The sequence below is a fragment of the Littorina saxatilis genome, linkage group LG17 (genome assembly GCF_037325665.1).
Source record: "Littorina saxatilis isolate snail1 linkage group LG17, US_GU_Lsax_2.0, whole genome shotgun sequence".
NCBI classification, from domain to species: domain Eukaryota; kingdom Metazoa; phylum Mollusca; class Gastropoda; order Littorinimorpha; family Littorinidae; genus Littorina; species Littorina saxatilis.
In genome coordinates this window covers 17043086-17067628 of record NC_090261.1, presented here as the reverse complement: position 1 = coordinate 17067628, position 24543 = coordinate 17043086, and the positions used below count along the sequence as shown (strand labels likewise).

The 24543-nt window shown below is 45.6% G+C and overlaps 1 protein-coding gene across 3 annotated transcripts in view; it reads left to right on the top strand.

Moving 5' to 3' along the window:
* The window catches only part of LOC138952902 (mitogen-activated protein kinase-binding protein 1-like), a 154865-nt gene that overhangs the window by 27082 nt on the left and 103240 nt on the right, over window positions 1-24543 (top strand). For all 3 annotated transcript variants that reach the window (XM_070324653.1, XM_070324651.1, XM_070324652.1), the window contains exon 3: window positions 21791-21911. In XM_070324653.1, the coding sequence (XP_070180754.1) occupies window positions 21791-21911 (121 nt within the window). The remainder of the gene's footprint in view (window positions 1-21790; window positions 21912-24543) is intronic.

The following is a 24543-nucleotide window of genomic DNA, read 5'->3' as shown; positions in this document are numbered from 1 at the left end:
TACCGGGTGAAGGTGGAGAAAGTTGGAGTGCAAGTGGTCCCGAGAAATCGAGTTGTGTTGGTGGTGTCATGTCTGTGTCACAGGGACAGCTCTCGTCTCTTTCCAGCCAAGTTTAAGTTGACCTGAACTACGATTGATTGATTGATCGGTTGACCCGACATATATGTCGCCCAGTGTCTTTACGAGGCGAGTGTAAACGCAGGGTTCGTACAGGTCAACCTGGAAAGTCATGGAATTTGATTTTTAATTTTCCAGGCCTGGAAAGTCATGGAATTTCAATTCAAGCCATGGAAAGTCATGGAATTAAACAAAAATAAGAAAGAAAAAAAAAATAACTTTCAGCACGCCAGCAGCGATTTTTGTCGCCCAGCCAGCGGCGATTTGCGTCGCCAGCACAAGGCTTGTTCGTATGACCAACTTCTCGTTCGTATTTGCATACGAGAATAACGGTATTTTTAACGGCACTTGAGCCAAAGCGAGGCTCACTTCCTTCCGTTATCTCGTCGTGTCGTCTGCGCTGCATTTGAGTCGGTTTCGTCGAAGTTTTCTGCTTTTGTTTTTGCATCGATAAAGTACTTTAGCGCTTCGACAAGCAAGATGGAGGATGATGAGTTTTAAACTTTCTTTCGAGTTGTTTCTTGACAACAAAAAGTATGCGGAATTGGAACGAATTACCGAGGAAGATCTTCGCTATGAACTGTGTATCGCGGTGAAAAAAATGACAGTTCGTCAAGTCACAGTGACGGTTACGAAACGGAATTTACGAAAGTGCAGATGGATACAAACAGTGGCTGGTCCAGTTTAGTGAAATGACAGGACCAGCAAACATTACCGATAACCTGACTGCGTAGCAAATGCTTGACTTGCTTGTCGAAGAGACACTGCGTAGAAACTGACTCAAATTAAGTGCAAAGCAAGCCAGTGTCAAAACTGGCAGTGACAAGACGGTGCGTCCCGCTAGCGCTACGTGTCATTTGTGCTACGTATCGTTTGCGCTATTTTCTGTAGTGCTATCGACACAAATTGCCCAAAACAGTAGTGCTATCGGCACGTAGTGCTATTGCCACAATTCACACGTGCCATTATCACTACGTCTCAATAGAACTACGTGTCGATATCGAAAAACCAATGTACTGTAGCGCTACGTGTCGATAGTGCTACGTGTCGATAGCACTATACTACATGTTCAAACGGCAGACACTTCCCTTTATAATAATAATAATAATAATGGCCATTTGCTATAGCGCATAATCATATACAGGGTGGGCCACAAAAAGAGGGACAAAATCAAACTCTCATATTTTCTAAGAAAATAATTGTTTCTTTCTGACCAGAATGTCCTTTGTTGTTGTTAACCACACTACCAGTGTTTCTGAACTTATCAACCAAGCGTGTGATAGTATGACGATGTGGTATTTTCTTTCCAGGGTGTTCGCGTCGAAACTGTCTTTGAACCAGAGTAGGCGACTTAGTTGCCAAATACAGTTCCACAATCTTGGTCCTCTCTTCGACGGAAAAGTGATCGTAGGGGTCCATTCTTCTGTCAGATAAAACTTACAGGTCTTCTGGATATATCACCTGAAAATCAGAAAGAAACAATTATTTTCTTAGAAAATATGAGAGTTTGATTTTGTCCCTCTTTTTGTGGCCCACGTCATCCAGCAGCGCGGGGCCTGGATTGAACATGTCATCAATTACTGACGAGCAACCAAATGTTCTTCGATTTCGAAATGCTTTGGTATAATAAAAATTTGAGATGTTGTCCACATCTGGTGAAAAAAATCTTGCGAAAATTCTTGTATTTGTAGAAACTATTACAGTTTCTTTTTGTCCCTCTTTTTGTGGTACACCCTGTATATGCTCAATGCGCTTTACATATTAATTTCTGCCGTGTGAGATGGAATTTTTTACACAATATATCACGCATTCACATCGGCCAGCAAACCTCAAGCCTATTAGGGCGAGCATTCACCTTTCACGGCCTTTATTCCAAGTCACACGGGTATATGGTGGACATTTTTATCTATGCCTATACAATTTTGCCAGGAAAGACCCTTTTGTCAATCGTGGGATCTTTAACGTGCACACCCCAATGTAGTGTACACGAAGTCGAAGGGACCTCGGTTTTTCGTCTCATCCGAAAGACTAGCACTTAACCCACCACCTAGGTTAGGAAAGGGGGGAGAAAATTGCTAACGCCCTGACCCAGGGTCGAACTCGCAACCTCTCGCTTCCGAGGCAAGTGCGTTACCCCTCGGCCACCCAGTCCTTTGTGTTTGCGTGTGAGTGTGTATATATATTGTCTGCATGGCTGTCTGTCGGATCTGTCTGTCTCTGCCTGTGTGTGTCTGTCTCTCTGTCTGTCTCTCTCTCTCTCTGTCTCTCTCTCTCTCTCTCTCTCTCTCTCTCTCTCTCTCTCTCTCTCTCTCTCTCTCTCGTCACAACGTATTTATTTCATGGTTGTTGTTGGTGTGTGGTTTGTTTTATTGATTTTGTTCTTCCCCCATCCCCCTTGGTTTGTATATGAGTCTGTGGCCTTAGTATAATAAACCATTCTGAGCTCGCTCTCTCTCTCTCTCTCTCTCTCTCTCTCTCTCTCTCTCTCTCTCTCTCTCCTCCCTCTCTCTCTCTCTCTCTCTCTCTCTCTCTCTTTCTCTGTACCTCTTTAAAATCGCTCTCTCCTTGTCTCTCCCGCTCTCCTCCCCCTCTCTCTCTCCATCTGTCTTTCTGTCTTTTCTCGCTCTTTCTTTCTCGCTCGCTCTTTCCCGCTCCCACCTCTGTACCTCTCTCTCTCTCTCTCTCTCTCTCTCTCTCTCTCTCTCTCTCTCTCTCTCGCATGATACCGTATATACATACACGGATGTTTTTCTGTGTGTGAGTTTGTGTGTACGATACCGTGGATACGTGTGCGTTTGTGCGTGTGTGTGTGTGTAATGAAAGAGAGAGAGAGAGAGAGAGAGAGAGAGAGAGAGAGAGGGGGGGAGGGAGGGAGGGAGAGAGGGAGAGAGAGAGAGAATTGAATTTGCCTTTTACCGAATGAAAACTATTGTCAAAAACAGTGCATTAAGAACTAAAACCAACCAACCATAAAATAAAAAGCACCCTCCATCCCTCTCTCTCTCTCTCTCTGTTAACTGTCTCTCTCTTCCGCTTTCTCGCGCTTTCTCTGTCTGTCTGTCTGTCAATCCCCCCCACCCCCTCTCTCTCTCTCCCCCCCCTCTCATTTCATAAAAGAATTTGGGAGAGAAGGAAAGGTTTCAATATCCTCGGTTATACCTTGTGTCAATATTCTAGTAAAAATATATGCAATAACATTGTCTTACAATTTGTCAAAAGCAAAGCCCTTTTTTTTCTAAGAAGATCAAAATCCGAAAGAAACAAGTGAAAATCATGCAGAGACTTTCTTCCGAAAATTACAAATCTCTGGCAAAGTGAAAGGAACAACAAAATATTCCTTCAGAGAGAGAGAGAGAGAGAGAGAGAGAGAGAGAGAGAGAGAGAGAGAGAGAGAGAGAGACTCGGAGACAGAGTGAGAGAGAGAGAGAGACTCGGAGACAGAGTGAGTGAGCGAGCGAGTGAGAGAGAGAGAGAGAGAGAGAGTCACACACACACACACACACACACACACACACACACACACACACACACACACACACACACACACTGAAACAGACACACACACGCACACACATACACCGACATACATAATTATACACATACACAAACCAGGAGTGAGAGCGAAAGGAGAAAGAGAGAGTCGTCAGTACTAGTAGTGGTATTGACACGTAGCGATAATGACACGTAGCGCTAAAAGATGTAGTGCTGTCGACACGTAGCCCGGTAGCTCAGATGGTAGAGCACTGGATTTGTGATCGGAAGGTCGCAGGTTCGAATTCGGGCCGGGACGGACACGGGTCAACTTTATGTGCAGACCCAGAGACGGAAGCCATGTCCCACCCCCGTGTCATCACAATGGCACGTAAAAGACCTTGGTCATTCTGCCATAAGTGCAGGTGGCTGAATACACCTAAACACGCAGACACCTGGGTAGCGCGACTCCGTTGCTGCTAGCTTTTCACTGGGAGGAAGCGACCCGAATTTCCCAGCGATGGGACAATAAAGTAATGAAAATGAAAAAAAAATGAAATGAAAAATGAACGAATGATAGCGACTCATCGACAAATTATTTGTAGCACTAATCAACGTAGCGATAGCGGCACGTAGCACAAATGACACGTAGGACAAATGACACGTAGCACAAATGACACGTAGCGCTAGCGATACGCACCCGTGACAAGACGTAAAAAGTTTGCGTGTTCGGAAATGGCGACCTGTGGATCTAGTCATGGAAAATGTTATTGAGGCTCATGGAAAGTCATAAAAAAGTCATGGAATTTTGTTTCTAAAAACCAGTGGGGACCCTGTAAACCGCACGCTTAGCCTGCTCTGTCTGGTCGTTATGGAGAAACGTCTGAGGGGATGCTTGCATCGTACCTGTGCGTATTTGGAGGACATCGCTCAGTTATGCTTTGGTTCAAGGTGATCAGTCTTAGAGCCTGTATGAAAGAGTTACTTTCATAAAGACTGATCTGCTAGTGACATGGGGTACAAACGATGTCATTTGAGGTTATGCGTAACTCAGCAACTTTGGTAGAAAAGGCTGGTAATGTTTGCGGGCGCCAATTTCTCAGGTCACCGGTGCATGCCTTACTTTTAGAATAGTAACCTTTTAAATATTGTAGGTTTCGGCTTGCTTTTTGTTTCGCGATGCTTTGTACACATACCCACTCATGCACCTTTAAAACTTTCGTTTTATGGTGTTAAACACGTACTTCCCAAGCTCTGTTCAACTCAATTAGATAACACGAATTGAGAAATAAGGAAACACGTCTATTGGTATTCGTGCATGCGCAATCAGCAATAGCATAATTTGTAAGTACGAGTCTACACACCGAAGGTGGATGTTTGCCTGTGAATGTATATTTCATGTGTCTGCCTTTTGGTCTATGGCTGTCTGTGCGTCTGTCTACAACCCTCCTGCTCTCTCCACACCCCCCCACCCCCCCCCGCCGCCCTCTCACAGCTCCACCCCTACCAACCCTCTACCCCCCACCCTCCATCCCCTCACACACACACACACACATGCACATGTCCCTCATCAAACCCTCTCAAAGTGGTTTTTTTTCTAAAACGACTGTCGCAGATGAGGGATGCAAACTGTAAAAAAGTGAAGTAACCCGATCTATATTCACCACTCCAGCACTACATGTACCACACTCGCGCAGGGCTTCATTAAAATTGAATGTTATTATGTTGACTTTTCTTAGCTACCCCTTAAGGGATTGGCTTGTATTACGCACATGCTGTAGCAGGTTCCCCTCGGCTCTAACGTGCTCAATTAAATGAATAATGCTGTGTCTTATTGTCATCGGAATTGAGATGCGACGAAAAGAAGAAGAAACTGAGATGCACCTTTCAGTTGTGGCGTGCCTTCGCCAATCTGAACATGTTTTCGTTTAGTTTAAGGCTTACAGATACGCGGGAAGACATTTGAAATATCAAAACGAGTGCTTAATTTTACTTGTTTGGGAAGATTAAATAGGGTTGGGAGGGGGGGGGGGTGTCGATGAAATTACAGATTACCTACACACATGTATAAAAGGATAACAAACCCAGACTACGGGTTTTTATTACACATAGACATCTATACATTTACAAATATATACATGTACTATAACAGGTGTACAGGACATTCATATACAGCTTCACCGAGTGGTTGGAACATTTGCCAGACAAGTGCTGAACTGAATGAAGTCATTGTGAAATTGTTCGTCGCCACTAACAGGAAATGAGTGTATTTGTAAATTGAATACATGTACATAACAGGTGAAAAACCTGCGTGTGACACCTGACTGTTGAAAGAGCAGCTGTTGCCGGTATCTATATCCACCTACAGTCTACCATCATCCACTCGGTATTGGTCCGTATTCATACATACATGTTGGAGTTTTTATTAACGATCAAATTGCGGTCAGCTTCGCGGTGAAGGTCTGCGTCAGTGCTTATATATGCGGACTTATTTACGGTACACTTGGAATATACGTGTGAATTAATGCGGGCTATGTGTGACTTGGCCTCAAGGTAATAAGCCAGGGTCGGGGATGTGGACAGATGTTTCGTCAGCTGACGTGTGTGTGTGTGTGTGTGTGTGTGTGTGTGTGTGTGTGTGTGTCTCTCTCTCTCTCTCTCTCTCTCTCTCTCTCTCTCTCTCTCTCTCTCTCTCTCTTTTACTCCAATCGTCTTCTGTCTCTATTCTAAGTATAATTCTTCTCCCATTCCCTCCACCACATATCCCCTCATTCCTCTTTATCTCTCAGAGTGAGACAGACACACTGTCGAAGGTATAAGCATTAGCATGATTGAAACCCAAGCTAACTGAACTAAACCAGATGCATGTGTGTATGCGTGTGTACGTGTGCGTGCGTGCGTGCGTGCGTGCGTACGCGCTGACTTTCAAGCGTTCGACTGGGACGTTCTGTTGCCTTTCTTTATACATGAAACATTAGTCGAAGGTTCACTACTGGTTGCTTTCACGGAACTGTTTTAAATACACGCAAGAGAATAGTTCAAAGTGCACCCACACTCAAAGTGTACCCCCACTTCATGCACTATTAGGAAAAGACAAGACAACGCGCAGTGAACGATGACACGGACTGGAGACTGGAGAAGAGAGAGATATGAATGGACTTTCTGGTGATATGACGCGAGAAAATGGGGCCCCACACCGGTTTAGAGCGTGTCATCTGTCACGAGAGGAACACACATTTGTTGGGTGTTGTCAGAACATGATCAACCAGTGAGAAGAGCAAGGGAACTGTCTCACTCCCCTCTCTTGTCCTTGCTGCAGTATGACCTCACACACAGGGCTTAATTAGCCGTGACCTCCCCGTGTCACATCTTCTTGTCTTTGATGACTGGCGTCTGCGCTGGGTGTTGGGCTTCAGGAGTCAATAAGTAAGCAAAAATCTGTCAGGTGGGATTTGTTGGAGTGGGTGTGTAAGAGTAGAGAGAGAGAGAGAACTAGAGAAATAGAGAGTCCTGAGCCCTCGAGAGAATACGAGAGAGACAGAGAGATAGAGAAAGAGAGAGAGAGAGAGAGAGAGAGAGAGAGAGAGAGAGAGAGAGAGAGAGAGAGAGAGAGAGAGAGAGAGAGAGAGAGAGAGAGAGAGAGTATGTGTGCGTGTTCTCTCAAAACTTTGTTTTTGTCTTCAAAACTTAGTCTTTCAACATTATGTTGAAAGACTTTTTCGTCCCTCAGGTCAATAAGATGCAAGAATTTTCCTCCCTACCCAGCTCTCTTTTCTCTTGGTAACGTAAGCATCGAAAAAAGCCTACGCGTCAACTACCTGGCACTAACTCTATGTTAGTACATGCACCAACATTTGCCCTCACAATCTTTCATAACCACACACACATCGGAACAAATCTTGACAGACTAAAATCCCCAACGACAGGCCGTGGAGAGAAAGTTGCTCAGAAGAGCGGGGGTGGGGTGACCGTGACAGCAGCCAAAGAAAGGGGAAGTAAAGGTGTCCTTGTCAGGCGGAAACTTCATAGACATTAAATGGCACAGGCTCACGGCGGTGCATAATTCTTGAATAATAATAATAACACACGGCGTGATTCACACACACACACACACACACACACACACACACACACACACACACACACACACACACACACACACACACACATATACACACACTCTCTCTCTCTTTTCCCTCTCTCTCTTATGCACACACACTTACACACTTACACACACACACACACCCTTCATGCACACAAAACACACGCACACACACACGCACGCACATACACACACACACACACACACAGATATAGGTCCAATTCATTCTTCTTACTCGGCGTGACGTTATCAAATGGATCGGCTAGCTTTAGCCCTAAAGGGCACAACTCCGCTCATACTCTCTTCGCGCCGCCATATTGGATGCCGTCTTTGTTAGTTTTCTTCATTGCACTCTTGTTCTTTTTGCGTATTTCAGTCACTGTGTATGCAGACAAAATGAAGAAAACAACCGTCAAGGCTCAAAAGCTGGAAGTTGGGAAGTACATTGACAGTCTTGTGCCGATTGTAAGAGCCCGATATGTTGAGAAACTGAAAGATATCGACGGCATAGACCCGTACGACTCATCGACAATGTTTGACTCGGTTCATGAGATGATAATAGCCTTTTGAACCTGTAGAACAAACAAAACCAAAAAGTGTAAATTTATGACAACAACAAAAGTCAAAAGTAAATCTTATATTAAAAAAGTCTACAAGGAACTAACATTTAGTTTTAGTTTTAGTGCAGCAATAATGGTACAGGTAATAAATTAATATTTTTTAAAAATGTTAGCGCCTGCATCAAAATTAGTTGTCACCCTGATGGTAAACAACTTTAGGGATCCTAAAGTGTGCCTGCTCACTGCAGTTTTTGGCCACACAACGTGTCATTTTCACTTTTGTCGAGTCGCCACCCAACGCTCAAGCACTGTCAGAGATCGTGCAAGGCATCCAACATGGCGGCGGATGACCAATTCCAGAGAGTTACGACCCGTGATTCTCATACCGCGCGCGCCGAGTAGAAATGCTGTTGATAACTTGAGTTTCTGCAATGGGCCTATAGGCTACACATTTTTGTTCTTTCTCTCTAACAAAAATACACACGCATGCACACATACACGCATAGACGCGTGCGCACGCACGCACGGACGCATACACACACACACACACACACACACACACACACACACACACACACACACACACACACACCATCAACAGCAACAAAGCAAACATACTGACAAGGAGCTGACAGGTGGGTTGTAAGGAACGCAAACAAAGTGCTTGGATTCCTTGTTGTCTTTTTGCAAATTCTTACGTTTCCCGGAGAACGATGACACAGGTAATGGAAGGGAGTAGACATTTCATCGTACAGAAATTAAAATGCCATTTATAACATTTTGAAGAGAAAAAAGATGACTTGAGAAAAAGTGTACAGGTGAATGGGTGTTAGGAAGAATCCATTCACGATTGTCACGTTTCAATATATCACTCAAGGTGATTATGAACCGGTTAATTACTACTAATTAACTAACCACACCACGATCCACTCTCGCAGGCATACAATTAAATAGAGTCAACAAAAGTATAAGTTTCAGACGCCTGTTTATGTATAAACTCTCCACCTCCCTCGAGCCTTCACTCAAAATATGTTCCTTTTACGTTCTCAACACGTAAAAAACCAGTGTTCACTGACAAAATGCCAGTACTATGTAGAAAATTATAGTAACACGCTGAACCCGTGTAAATACAGTCGAAATGAGAATGTTCTGTTCGAAAAGCTCTAGTTCGTGCAGGTGTCACACACCCCACGTTGTCACTACTCCAATGAAATCATAGATACGAAAAGACAACGGTGGTCAACGGGGTGCGTACGACATGGTGCACTTAGCTTTATCTCTGCTGCTGCTGCTTAGCCGGTATGCTGGTTAGTCGGTTCGCTGGTTAGCCGGTCCGCTGGTTAGCCGGTTCGCTGGTTAGCCGGTCCGCTGGTTAGCCGGTCTCCTGGTTAGCCGGTCTCCTGGTTAGCGTAGCCTCAACAGTTCCCGCCAGAGTCAGCCGTGCCGATGTTACGGGAACGTAACGAACGAACGAAACGAACGAACGAAGGAAGGCTGCAAACAGAAAGCATCGGTGCACTAAACATGTCAGCTACCCCTCACCCACCACCTTAAAACATGTCATCTTTAAATATCTCATCGAGCACGTGGGCCTGCACAAAACTGACTTTTTACAACAACAAAACAGCCATTTTCCGTCCTTCTCTCCCTATCTGCAAAAACCATATACAGATTAGTATTTTAGCGTCACAGAGAGTAAATTATGCGCTAACCTGGAAAGAACAACAGAGAGTATTTCATTCCACAACACAGACTCATCAACAGCGTTAAATAATGATTTATTACCTCAAAAGCCTATGATTGTACTCTCAATGGAAGCAAAGTCCGCTTCCTCCCTGGACCAGCCTCTGTTCGTCAACAGTGACCAAAACCGTCCAGAACCCCTTGTCGAATCCTTATGCGAAAGCCATCGCCGACGAAGGAAAATTGACGACTTGTCCTCAGCAAAATACGTGGCAGGGAGAAAGGAAAAACTAGTGGAAGTTCCCCTAGAGTGCCGAATATAATACTCGGTGAAAAACCATCATACTCTAGAAACTGTGTATACGATCCTTCCCCTTCTGCCGCTGGGTGTCAAGTGTGTCGTCCTTGAGTCTCTGACAGACCACCTAGCCAAATACACGTGACTGACCTTGTCACCAAACCAGTCCAGCTATACACAGTTTTGCCTCCCCAAGCAGGAAAAAGACACGAGAAACTCAATCCCTGAAAATCCCGTGCGCGCTGTCAGCGAAAAAAACCGTCAGCCCTATGACAGCAGAAACCTGCACTGTGAAGCTCGTGCGTTTCAAAACATCCGTGCTCGGGAGCACTGTCAGCAAAAACTCTGCTGTGTCCAATATCACGCACAGGCGCTTTCTATCATACATTGACCCAGAACAGGCACTCCACTGAGTGACGCTTTCTTGGTCTCTGTCACCCGATCGTGACACACCTCCCCTCTTCAAGACGAAACCTCGGTTTCGCTCACAGTCATGTTCTCCTCTACAGCCCGAGAGAGAAAGTCAGCTCCAACATTGTTGGCGCCCGGAATGACGCGTACCGTGAATTGGTACGGTTGGAGAATCAACGCCCAGCGCATAAGTCTGGCGTTTGCCAACCTTGCAACCTGAAGATATTGCAGAGGTTGATGGTCTGTTGCCAGACAGAAAGGTCGTCCTCAAGAACGAGCAACCCCTCGTTTCACCCCTGATGACTGCAACCTTCTCTGTCTTCTTGTCTTTGTTCTTCTGGTCTTTGTTCTTCTCCCCGCAGGCCGTCCTCTCTATGTAGGCGCGCAGCAGGTTGGCGTGGTACAGGCGTGCTTTCCCGTGCATCATGATCCTGTAGTCGTTCTGGCCCACTTTCGCTGTCACCTCAAAAGGTCCTTGCCACTGCAGTTGTAGCTTGTTGTGTTTGACAGGTAGAAGTAGCAACACCCGTTCTCCAATCTTGAAGCTGCGCGGCCGTGCCTTGCGGTCGAATCCTCGCGCGTAACGCTGTGCTGCTCTTCCCAGGTTCTCTTGAGCCAATTTGCAGGTCTCTTCAATCCTGTTCCTGAGTTCTACGATGTAGGTCGCTGTCGTCTGCACCTCCTCGTCAGCTTCTTCGTCCGTCCAAGCCTGACGCAGGATAGCCATGGGACCGCGTACCTGTCTGCCGTACAACAACTCAAATGGGGAAAAACCCAAGCTCTCCTGAGGAACCTCGCGGTATGCAAAAAGCAATGCTGGGATGTACCTGTCCCACGTGCGTGGTTTCTCCTGAGCTAGTTTCCTCAGCATGGTCTTCAAGGTGCCATTGAACCTTTCCACCAGTCCGTTGCACTGAGCATGGTAAGGAGTGGTGAAGTGCTGCTCCAGTGATAGCAGTCGTGCTGCCTCCGCCATCACTCCTCCCGTGAACTGCGTGCCTCTGTCGGTGAGTACCTCTGATGGAATTCCCAGCCGGGACCACATAGTAACCAGAGCCTCAGCTACTCGCGTGGCTTCAATCGATTTCAGAGGGATCGCCTCTGGGTATCGAGTAGCGTAGTCCACCATGGTCAAAATGTATCTGTTTCCGTCCTCAGACGCAGGCAAGATGGGCCCGATGATGTCCACTGCCACCCGACGAAAGGGTTCGTCGATGAGCGGCATCTTCTCTAAGGGGACCTTCCTCACCCTTCCTTTGGCAACCACCTTCTGGCACTTATCGCAGGACGCACAGAAACGTCGGACATCCGTGCAGATGCCTGGCCAGTAAAAGTGGCGCCAGACACGATCCGTGGTCTTCTTGGTACCAAGATGACCTCCCAGAATCGAGTCGTGTGCCGTTGCCATGACACCCTCGCGAAACTCGCGAGGCACGACAACCTGTTTGAATGTACCTTCTTGGTTGCTGAACTCACGGTAGAGCAACTTCTTGTCCCTGAGGAACTTTGACCTCCCATGCTTCCCGCTCAGCTTCACCTTCCCCGACTTCGCGTGCTCCCGAGGAGTAGCTAAGGTCGGGTCAGAATCCTGAGCCTTCGCGAGAAGCGCGGGGGTCACGTTCCCCAGGGCAGCTCGTGCAGCAGGTAGGGGTTTGAGAGGTTTGTCCTCTCGCTCCGCCTGTGCCCGCGTGAGCACTGAAATGACGTCGGGAGACCGATAAACGGGAACCTCCCTGGTGACGCCGTCCACAAACTGAACCCGGTTTCCAATGAGCAGGTCGCATGGAGGATCGTCCATGACGACGGCCACAATGGTCCCCGTGAACAACGGGGTTACGACCTTGATCACTGCCGTGTTCAAGTCGTAAGCGTGAGATGCCTCGGCCATTCTCACCCTGATGCTGTCTCCTGTGTAGGCCATAGCTGGAACTAGACTCGCCCGAACCACTATCATGTCTGCCCCTGTGTCCCGCAGACCTTCGCCCTTCACTCCGTTAACGTAGACGTTGCAGTGGGGCTGGAAATGTTTCCTGGAGCACGGAACGCAGAGTTGTGGGATGGTGCATGAGCTCGTGACGTCCCTGAACTCCTCACTGCCAACGAAGTGAACGCCCTTCTGGTCAGCCTGTCTCTTGTGGCAGTCCTTCTTCACGTGGCCCCGCTTGTTGCAGTAGTAACACTGGATGTCAGTTCTGGAACTCGATCCCTTGTGTCCCTGATCGTCCTTCCCGTCCTTGGGTCCTGAAGAACCCGAATTTCCCGTTTTTCCTGGCCGTGAGCCTGAAGATTTGCCGGAGATCGCCTGGGCGTCCTCGTGCACTCTGATCCAGTCGGCTGCCTCCTGAGTAGTCTTGGGCTGGTGCTCCTGCACGAAGGTCACCACCTCAGGTCGCAGGCTGGACATCAGTTGTTCCATGACTATGAGGTCGGCAAGGTCGTTGACGGTCCAGTCCTTTTCGGCCATCTCCACCCAGCGCCGCAGGTAGAGGTTAAGGCGTGCCACAAACTGATGACTCAGCTCGCCGCTCAGTCTCTTGCTGTTACGCAGACGTCGTCTGTAGGCTTCAGCAGTCAGGTTAAAGCGCTGGAGTAACGCCTTCTTAAGTGCCTGATAGTCTCTCGCCTCGTCGTCCTCCAAAGCGTTGTAGAGCTGCAATGCGCGTCCTTTCAAGCAGGTGCTAAGGCGGCTAGCCCACGTGGCCTCTTCCCACTTCTGGTCAGATGCGATGCGCTCAAACCGGCGTAAAAAGTCGTCGAGCTCGTCCTTGTCATCGTCGAACGTCGGCAGTCTCGTACGGTCGGCAACAAACGTCGGCGCGCTAGCCTGAGTAAGCGTACCCTTCTCGGCCTGCAGCCTAGCTAGTTCTAGCTGGTGATCGCGTTCGGCCTGTTTGTCCTGTCTATCACGTTCGGCCTGCCGTTCCCTTTCTTGTCTGTCAAGTTCGGCCTGTCGTTCCTGTCTCTCAAGCTCGTCTTTCTTTTCCTGTCTGTCACGTTCGTCTTTCTCTTTCCGTTCTTGTCTGTCAAGCTCGTCTTTCCTTTCCTGTCTGTCTCGTTCTGCCTGTCGTTCCCTTTCTTGTCTGTCAAGTTCGTCCTTCTTGTCCTGTCTGTCACGTTCTTCTTTTCTTGTCAGTCGCTCAAATTCTTCCTTCCGTTCTACTTCTAAGCGTTTTAGAACGCTTCGGGCTCTAACGCGTGCGTCTCGCTCAGTCGGTTGCTCACTACCAGGAGTCTCGAAAGTTATTCTCCTCGTCGGAGATCCCCCTGTAGCCATGGTTAGTTTTAGCAAAGCTTTATTACCAAAGTAAGTCTAACGCAGCTATAGCTAGAACACGCGGTGATGAAAGAGGTGGATACAAAAATCCAGCAACCAGAAAATGCAGAAGAAAAATCCAAACGGTGTAGAACAAATCGCGTAGCCTACTTTATGGCTGCTTTTTGCGGTGAAACAAAGTGTTTCCCACAGCCGTGGCCTACTTTATCGGCTGCTTTTTGCGGTGAAACAGAGTGTCTCCCACAGCCTTGGTTAGGACAGAAGTCCTCGGACCCTCCCCCCCCAAAATTCCAACAAAGTCAAAATATGGAGAAAAATCCAAGTAAAACAAGACGGTAGAAAATGTAACCTGTTACGGAATGCGAAACAACAATGTAGAGAAAACTGAGTAAAACGAATAACAAATCCGCTAACCCCGCTCAGCTCTCTGCAACGGAAAACTCTGAACGTACAACAACAAAGATTCACAAACAAAGGAAAGGGAAGTAATCACAGTTAGCGCATACAATAACTCACAAATTACAATTTACATTTCCTGCAAGATGTGAATCGCTTAAGGTGTGGTATATGATCAAAACTATACAAAAAAGGGTAGCACCAAGCAGAAAATAAGTCGAGCACTGACGAGATTATCTGCTCTTAGTTATCCTTAATTGGTGGGTCTTTATCAGTTGGAAATTAACTGAGTAAATCCCGGCTTGGCCCCCACGTGTCACGTTTCAATATATCACTCAAGGTGATTATGAACCGGTTAATTACTACTAATTAACTAACCACACCACGATCCACTCTCGCAGGCATACAATTAAATAGAGTCAACAAAAGTATAAGTTTCAGACGCCTGTTTATGTATAAACTCTCCACCTCCCTCGAGCCTTCACTCAAAATATGTTCCTTTTACGTTCTCAACACGTAAAAAACCAGTGTTCACTGACAAAATGCCAGTACTATGTAGAAAATTATAGTAACACGCTGAACCCGTGTAAATACAGTCGAAATGAGAATGTTCTGTTCGAAAAGCTCTAGTTCGTGCAGGTGTCACACACCCCACGTTGTCACTACTCCAATGAAATCATAGATACGAAAAGACAACGGTGGTCAACGGGGTGCGTACGACATGGTGCACTTAGCTTTATCTCTGCTGCTGCTGCTTAGCCGGTATGCTGGTTAGTCGGTTCGCTGGTTAGCCGGTCCGCTGGTTAGCCGGTTCGCTGGTTAGCCGGTCCGCTGGTTAGCCGGTCTCCTGGTTAGCCGGTCTCCTGGTTAGCGTAGCCTCAACAGTTCCCGCCAGAGTCAGCCGTGCCGATGTTACGGGAACGTAACGAACGAACGAAACGAACGAACGAAGGAAGGCTGCAAACAGAAAGCATCGGTGCACTAAACATGTCAGCTACCCCTCACCCACCACCTTAAAACATGTCATCTTTAAATATCTCATCGAGCACGTGGGCCTGCACAAAACTGACTTTTTACAACAACAAAACGGCCATTTTCCGTCCTTCTCTCCCTATCTGCAAAAACCATATACAGATTAGTATTTTAGCGTCACAGAGAGTAAATTATGCGCTAACCTGGAAAGAACAACAGAGAGTATTTCATTCCACAACACAGACTCATCAACAGCGTTAAATAATGATTTATTACCTCAAAAGCCTATGATTGTACTCTCAATGGAAGCAAAGTCCGCTTCCTCCCTGGACCAGCCTCTGTTCGTCAACAGTGACCAAAACCGTCCAGAACCCCTTGTCGAATCCTTATGCGAAAGCCATCGCCGACGAAGGAAAATTGACGACTTGTCCTCAGCAAAATACGTGGCAGGGAGAAAGGAAAAACTAGTGGAAGTTCCCCTAGAGTGCCGAATATAATACTCGGTGAAAAACCATCATACTCTAGAAACTGTGTATACGATCCTTCCCCTTCTGCCGCTGGGTGTCAAGTGTGTCGTCCTTGAGTCTCTGACAGACCACCTAGCCAAATACACGTGACTGACCTTGTCACCAAACCAGTCCAGCTATACACAGTTTTGCCTCCCCAAGCAGGAAAAAGACACGAGAAACTCAATCCCTGAAAATCCCGTGCGCGCTGTCAGCGAAAAAAACCGTCAGCCCTATGACAGCAGAAACCTGCACTGTGAAGCTCGTGCGTTTCAAAACATCCGTGCTCGGGAGCACTGTCAGCAAAAACTCTGCTGTGTCCAATATCACGCACAGGCGCTTTCTATCATACATTGACCCAGAACAGGCACTCCACTGAGTGACGCTTTCTTGGTCTCTGTCACCCGATCGTGACAACGATGAATGTCGCGTCGTCTTTTTGCTCTCTGGGGAAAAGCGAGTAGGGTAGAGGAGGGGCATTGTCACTACTGTATAATGGCATGAATCTGATGGAAAAAAGAACAGAATTTCGAAGTAAAAATAAATGATTAGACTGGTGAGTTGGTGTTAGCAGTCAAGGATAAATTGGTGGTTGACGTCGCGACATTGTTGTGTAACACCCGCGTTACCCGGAGAAAAACAAGTAGGTGAGGGGAGGGAAATACTCCCGGAAATAACCTGATAGACAAAGAGAGACCACGAACAACTTTTCTAAAGAAAATCTGTGCATTTAAATAATAAAAAAAATGAAAGACATACTTTATGGAAGGTCGATGTGATGTCTTCTTTTTAAAATGCTTATGTTTCCTGGGAAACGGCGTTAGAGGATGGAAATTGACAATACTGCATCTAAGTGGTAACGTGGTTATGAAAGATTGTGAGGGCAAATGTTGGTGCATGTACTAACATAGAGTTAGTGCCAGGTAGTTGACGCGTAGGCTTTTTTCGATGCTTACGTTACCAAGAGAAAAGAGAGCTGGGTAGGGAGGAAAATTCTTGCATCTTATTGACCTGAGGGACGAAAAAGTCTTTCAACATAATGTTGAAAGACTAAGTTTTGAAGACAAAAACAAAGTTTTGAGAGAACACGCACACATACTCTCTCTCTCTCCCTCCCTCCCTCTCTCTCTCTCTCTCTCTCTCTCTCTCTCTCTCTCTCTCTCTCTCTCTCTCTCTCTCTCTCTCTCTCTCTGTCTCTCTTTCTCTCTCTGTCTCTCTCTCTGTCTCTCTGTCTCTGTCTCTCCCTCTCTCTGTCTCCCTCTCTCTCTATCTCTCTGTCTCTCTCTCCCTCTCTCTCTCTCTCCCCTCTCTCTCTCTCTCTCTCTCCCTCCCTCTCTATCTCCCTCCCTCTCTCTCCCTCCCTCTCTCTCCCTCCCTCTCTCTCCCTCCCTCTCTCTCTCTCCCTCCCTCTCTCTCTCCCTCTCTCTCTCCCTCTCTCTCCCTCTCTCTCTCTCTCTCTCTCTCTCTCTCTCTCTCTCTCTCTCTCTCTTCCCGGACGCGCGCGCGCACACACACACACACACCACATATACTCACACACTCACACATACACGCACACACACACACACACACACACACACACACACACACACACACACACAGTGTCTTGACAACACAAAGTTGACAACACACACACACAGAGTTTCTGTTCGGAAGGAACATCATGAAGGTTGCTTTTTAGAATACTATAAAGTCTTTCCTGAATACTCACGTTACAGGGAGAAAAGTGAGTCGGGATGGGGAGGAGGATTGACAGTCTCGCACCCAGCATTAATCTGATAGAGGGAGGAATCTGTCACGGCGCTGCTACATTCACTCGCCCAGTCTGAATGGTGTCGAGTGCTTGGACAAACAGTTTATCCCAATCACCGTCTGAAATCTTCCGAACAAGTGCTCTTTGGCGTGTGTGTTGGTTTTGTTTACATGGTAAACTCCTGGACCTTTAGAGAATGCTGATTCGTGATTGTGTGTGTGTGTGTGTGTGTGTGTGTGTGTGTGTGTGTGTTCTTTTGCCCCTATTGTTCATATTCACATGTAAGGGGTGAGCTTCAGTCATAGATCTATATAAAAAGATCTAATTATATATCTGCCTGAGTCGAGGAAGATGCTGGGGTTTTGTTTTGTTTTCTTTCACCCTGTGTCTGATGTGCCTGAAAACACCTCCGCGCGGAGGGGTTTTGCAGCCAGCGCAGTGAAGATAAGGAAAAGAGGGAACATTTTCTCGGCTCGCGCGGCAGCAAGTCTCTAGACTGTCTTCTTTTGTTGAGATCGGTATGTATGGGTCTAACTCATCTCAAGTTTTAGATTGAGCCTATAGCATTGTATTTACAGTTTAACTCTGGTTCCTGTTGTATTTATTATGTTGTAGAGGACAACACACAAAGGGAAGTTTCTTCTTGGAAATAAAGTGGAACTTTCGCTCATATGTCGCCCAAGACACTATTCAAAATCGGCAAACAAGTCAAAGACATCTTAACTCGAGTGTCACCCGCGCCTGATCTTGTGTCCAGGTGCTTCACTGAACTGTATCCGTCTGATGTTGGTTTGCTTGTAAAAGTGACACTCACACTCACACAGCTTTGTCATGTTCACGGCTTACCTCAGCATGTCCCCCGCGCTGTCTGTGCGGTATTGACGAGTGAAACCTATGTGTTGACTTTAAACAGGGTCCTCGGGGACTGGAGGGGCTGACCAAGCCCTGGCCATAATCCCACCAAAGTACTGTTCGCGTAAACGCCCACCTATACAACTATGTGTGTGTCGACCTATATGTTTACCTGCATGCCACAGGTGGAACAGTGTTCGTGCTGAAAGGAAAAAAATGAAGTGGTCTTGGGGTTGTATGAAAGGCACGGTTCTTGTGTTTATGTAATATTAACAAAAAAAAGGGGGGGGGAGAGAGAGAGGGTGTTGTAAGGTGGAGGGGACGGTGATGGGGTGGGTAGGGGTTGCGGGGAGGAGGAGGTGTGGCAGTCCCGGTTTCTGGGGTAGAGTAGACGAGGTTATTGACTGGATAACCGTAGCTCTATGTATACCTTCCATGTTACATGTGATACGCGGAACCTGGCGACAGAAAGAGAGGGTGGTTAGCAAGTCGGGGGGGGGGGGGGGGGGGTGTATGGAGCTGTTACTGACCCTGTATCTAGGCTTGAAAGTGAGAGATTATACTGAATGATATACCTTTCTGAGCTTCATCTAATATGAGGGGCCGATGGATGTGGTGGAGGGCGGTGGGAGAGGGAGGAGATATTCGAGGTTCAACAGAGCCTTGCCCCCCCCCCCCCCCCCGCCCGGTCTTTGGATATGAGATTATTGGACGAAACTGGAGTTATATATGTACATATACGTTCTGAGTCGAAATTGATATTTTGTGAATTCCGGGAAATGAGGGATATGGTTTTGAGGGTTGGAGTGTGGCTGACGGTTGAAGCGCAACTGCCTGATAGTTTGGCACACAAATTAGAGGTTATTGACTGAAACTGTGTGTAACATTTCGTGTAACATTTCGTGTGTGTGTATTTGTTGGGTGGGGGTGTGCGGATGGAAAAGAGATGTCAGTAGGGTAGGGGAGGCTTTGAAGAGGGCATGGGCGGAGGGACAGCAATTTAACGTTCTTGATGTTAAAGCATAACAAGTGATGGTTATTGAATGACACTGAGTATACCTTGCCTGTCTTGAACAAACAAAAATACGTGTGTATTTTGGGGTTGGGGTGAGAATCGTCATATGACTGTTCCTCGGATAGTCAAGGGGGTAGTGTTTTTCTTGTTTTTGTTTTGATAAAGAGAACTGGGCGCTTTTTGAAGCTCAGCTATTCCGCATTCCGGCTTAAGTGAAAAGGAGCAGGAATGAAAACAGCAAGACTTTAAATCTTACAGGTTTTATCATGATGAGTTACTTGTGACAGATACAAGTTGAACGTGCGGGCGCTCTTGTGTGTGTGTGTGTGTTTGTTGGGGGTGGGGGTGTCCGTGCGATAGTGAGAGATAGAGAAAGAAAGAGAGTGTCTGTTTGCCTCACTGCTCAGTGTTTGTGAGCGTGTGTGTGTGTGTGTGTGTGTGTGCGCGCGCTTGCTTGGAGCTCATACCCTTAAACGAAACTGCACCGAAATGGCTTCATTCTTTTGAATAAGATGAGAGATAATTTGGGGCTAATTCAAAAGAAACGGAAGTCTTGTAAGCCCAAATCTCCAAGAGGACGAAGAAGGTAATGAATACAGAGCATTCTGTGGGATGAAAGCAAGTAATGCATGGTTGCGTACGCGAAACAAGATCGCGTATAAATATGATCGGAGCCCGTTAACCGTGAAAACACAAATTACTGTTATTACTGCCCACTATCTTTCACGACGCTGCATATACGCCGTCACACACGCATGCACAGATGCATGCAGACACAAACTCCCCCTCTCACTCCATTCGTTTCTCTCTCTCTCTCTCTCTCTCTCTCTCTCTCTCTCTCTCTCTCTCTCTCTCTCTCTCTCTCTCTCTCTCTCTCTCTCTCTCTCTCACGCAGACACTTTGTTGTCTGTTTGTTTGTTTGTTTGTTTTGTCTGTTTTTCCGTCTTCATTTTATGGGATGTTTCCCATTTTTATGAATAATGCAAATATTGTCGTCTTGTAACATGTCTATAAGGCTTTTATTAGCTAATGACAATATACCATCAAAGCGTCACGCAGACACTTATATATACGCACGCACGCACACACACGGACAAGGAAAGATTATAACTGAATAATCTTATGAAGATATCAAGACATACTTTGGGCTGCTCATCCAAGTTGCAAGTATTTTTGTCATAGGGTGGGATTTTGGACTGGGTGGCTGAGTGGTGACGCACTTGCGCTCGGAAGCGAGAGGTTGCGAGTTCGACCCTGGGTCAGGGCGTTAGGCCATAAAAAAAAAATTGTCTGTTTCTGGTAACATGGCTAAAAAAAATAGGGTCGGTAGGTCGGGATTTTTTTTTTTTTTTTTTAAATTTTTTTTTTTTATACCCCAAATGTAGACCAATAAAACTAACTTTAAAAACCGCGCAAAGAGACTGGATTCACTATAAATAGAGACAAGACACTCAACACATTTACAAATCGTCAGCGGACTTTCGTTTTCACACGTTTTTGTTGTTCATTTTCTCACCCTGTCCTTTTCCACCCAAAAAAAAAAAAAAAAATTTGAGTTTGGAAAAAAAAGTTTTAGGGTCGGCGCCGAAATTTAGGGTCGGTCGGGTGACCAGAAACAGACAATTTTTTTTTTTTGGCCTTAGCAATTTTCTCCTCCCCCCCCCCCCCCCTTTCCTAACCTAGGTGGTGGGTTCAAGTGTTAGTCTTTCGGATGAGACGAAAATCCGAGGTCCCTTCGTGTACACTACCTTGGGGGTGTGCACGTTAAAGATCCCACGATTGACATTTTCCTGGCAAAATTGTATAGGCATAAATAAAAATGTCCACCAAAATACCCGTGTGACTTGGAATAATAGGCCGTGAAAAGTAGGATATGCGCCGAAATGGTTGCGATCTGCTGGTCGATGTGAATGCGTGATGTATTGTGTAAAAAAATTCCATCTCACACGGCATAAATAAATTCCTGCGCCTTGAATATGTGCGCGACATAAATTGCATAAAAAAAATAAAAAATAAAAAAAAATCCCTGCGCTTAGAACTGTACCCACGGAATACGCGGGATATAAGCCTCATATTGATTGATTGATTGATTGGTTTTGTGTGCATTTGCTTGGTGTGGGGGGGGGGGGGGGTGGGGTGGGGTGAGGGGCAAATGGGGTAGTGAAGTAAAGACCCAAGAGGAAACTAAATGGAGAATTACAAGTTCTATAGACTGGTCTAAATATCCCCTACCCCCTACCCCCTTCCCCACCCCTGTTCTTTTTTGAAGCCATGAACTGTAATACGACTTTTAGGTTTCTCTGTTATTTCATTATGCCTAAACAAAGTATACTAAATGTGCATACAACTGACCAAAGAAACACGTGTTGTGATGTTTCAGATGTGTGGTGGTGCTGTTCAACCCGCGGAGGAACCGTCAGTCGCACATCTTCAACGTGTCCAAGAAAACCATCACCTCACTCGCATTCTCCGCTGATGGCAAGCACCTCGTCACTGGAGAGGTACGTCGCACCCATTTTACCACAGACTTGATAGACCCACACTGCCGTAAAATACAGTGGATAAGAAGGGGGAAGGGTTCTTTTTACATTTAGTCAAGTTTTGACTAAATGTTTTAACGTAGAGGGGGGAATCGAGACGAGGGTCGTGGTGTATGTGCGTGCGTGTGTGTGTGCGTGTGTGTGTGTGTGTCTGTCTGTCTGTCTGTGTGTGTGTGTAGAGCGATTCAGACTAAACTACTGGACCGATCTTTATGAAATTTGACATGAGAGTTCCTGGGTATGAAATCCCCATACGTTTTTTTCATTTTTTTGATAAGGCCAAAAAAAAAAAATTGTCTGTTTAGGGTAACATGACCAAAAAAAGTAGGGTCGGTAGGTAGGTAGGGTTTTTTTTTTTTTTTTTTTTTTTTTTGTGTAAATGCTATGTTGGGTGAACATTCACTTCTTATATTTGATGAATACATGTTTCAAAACTAACGTATAAATAAAACAGAGAGAAAGGGAGAGAAAGAAACGCCAAATGTCTCTTTTTAGCATTTTTACCTCTTTTTTTTTTCTTTTTTTTTTTGAAATCAAAAAAAAGTTTTTGGGTCGGCGCCAAATCGATAGGGTCGGTCGGGTTACCCTAAACAGACAATTTTTTTTTTGGCCTAAATGTCTTTGATGACGTCATATCCGGCTTTTCGTGAAAGTTGAGGCGGCACTGTCACGCCCTCATTTTTCAACCAAATTGGTTGAAATTTTGGTCAAGTAATCTTCGACGAAGCCCGGACTTCGGTATTGCATTTCAGCTGGGTGGCTTAAAAATTACTTAATGACTTTGGTAATTAAAAATCTGAAAATTGTAAAAAAAATATTTTTTTTATAAAACGATCCAAATTTACATTCATCTTATGCTCCATCATTTGCTGATTCCAAAAACATATAAATATGTTATATTCGGATTAAAAACAAGCTCTGAAAATTAAATATATAAAAATTAATATGAAAATTAAATTTTCGAAATCAATTTAAAAACACTTTCATCTTATTCCTTGTCAGTTCCTGATTCCAAAAACATATAGATATGATATGTTTGGATTAAAAACACGCTCAGAAAGTTAAAACGAAGAGAGGTACAGAAAAGCGTGCTATCCTTCTCAGCGCAAGTACTACCCCGCTCTTCTTGTCAATTTCACTGCCTTTGCCGTGAGCGGTGGACTGACGATGCTACGAGTATACGGTCTTGCTGCGTTGCATTGCGTTCAGTTTCATTCTGTGAGTTCGACAGCTACTTGACTAAATGTTGTATTTTCGCCTTACGCGACTTGTTTGTTGTTGTTGTTGTTGTTGTTGTTGTTGTTGTTGTTGTTGTTGTTGTTGTTGTTGTTGTTGTTGTTGTTGTTGTTGTTGTTGTTGTTGTTGTTGTTGTTGTTGTTGTTTTGTGGGTGTTTTTGTTGGGGGGGGGGGGGGGTGATTAAAGTATCCATTCGATAAAGAGAGAAGGATAAAGAGATAGACAGTCTGATAACACTTTGTTGTGAATTTTTTTTTAACGCACAGAATCGACTTGTCTACAAACCTGTTTTTAATAAGCCAGGAACCAGGGTAAGTTTAAACAGTGAAAGTGTATGAGACACCGTGGTCTATAACCCAAATAGAACCACTGAATTTGAAGGTTAGGTTGTCAGATTCTATTTTGACGGGCACAGAAGACAACAGCTGCTTGGCTCCGGCATACGGACGGCAAACCTACAATTTATTGCTCGGTAAACATTGCGCAAACAATTGTATCAATCCAAGTCTCTCGACAAGTGGCTTTACCCATGTATTTGCAGGGCTCAGAATACGATGACAAGGGTCGGTACGATAGGTTTACAAGTTGACAAGTGCGTGAGATAATGGGCGAGAAAATTCTTCACACCATTGCCATTGAGCGAGGCAGTAAATTTCTCTTTGATCCATTCACTGGCACACACACCAAACCCTGACCCTAACTGCTCTCGGTTTGTGATACTCCAGAGCAAATACACTAAAGAAGAAATAATAATGTAGTGAAAGTATCGCCGTACCCTTTTTGTATGTACAAGTTGGCTGTGGGGTTATAAGTAAACCTACATAATTATGTTGTACTGGTTGACCTTGGAGCACCAAACTCGGGAATCATGTTTACGAGATTTGAACAATCACAAAAGAAAGTGGTCGTTGCATGCTTACTTTTTTTTTCTTAAAACTGAACAGAAACCTTTGGATTTTATTTTGTTTTGGTTAATGTGTGCTTTTGTTGTTGATGATGGTTGCAACTTGTGGAATGAGTGATGATGATGGTTGCAACTGGTGGAATGAGTGATGATGATGGTTGCAACTGGTGGAATGAGTGATGATGATGATGATGGTTGCAACGGGTGAAATGAGTGTTGATATTGATGATGGTTGCAATGGGTGAAATGAGTGTTGATGATGATGATGGTTGCTGAAGGTGGAATGAGTGTTGATGATGGTTGCAATGGGTGGAATGAGTGATGATGATGATGATGGTTGCAACGGGTGAAATGAGTGTTGATATTGATGATGGTTGCTGAAGGTGGAATGAGTGTTGATGATGATGATGGTTGCTGAAGGTGGAATGAGTGTTGATGATGATGATGGTTGC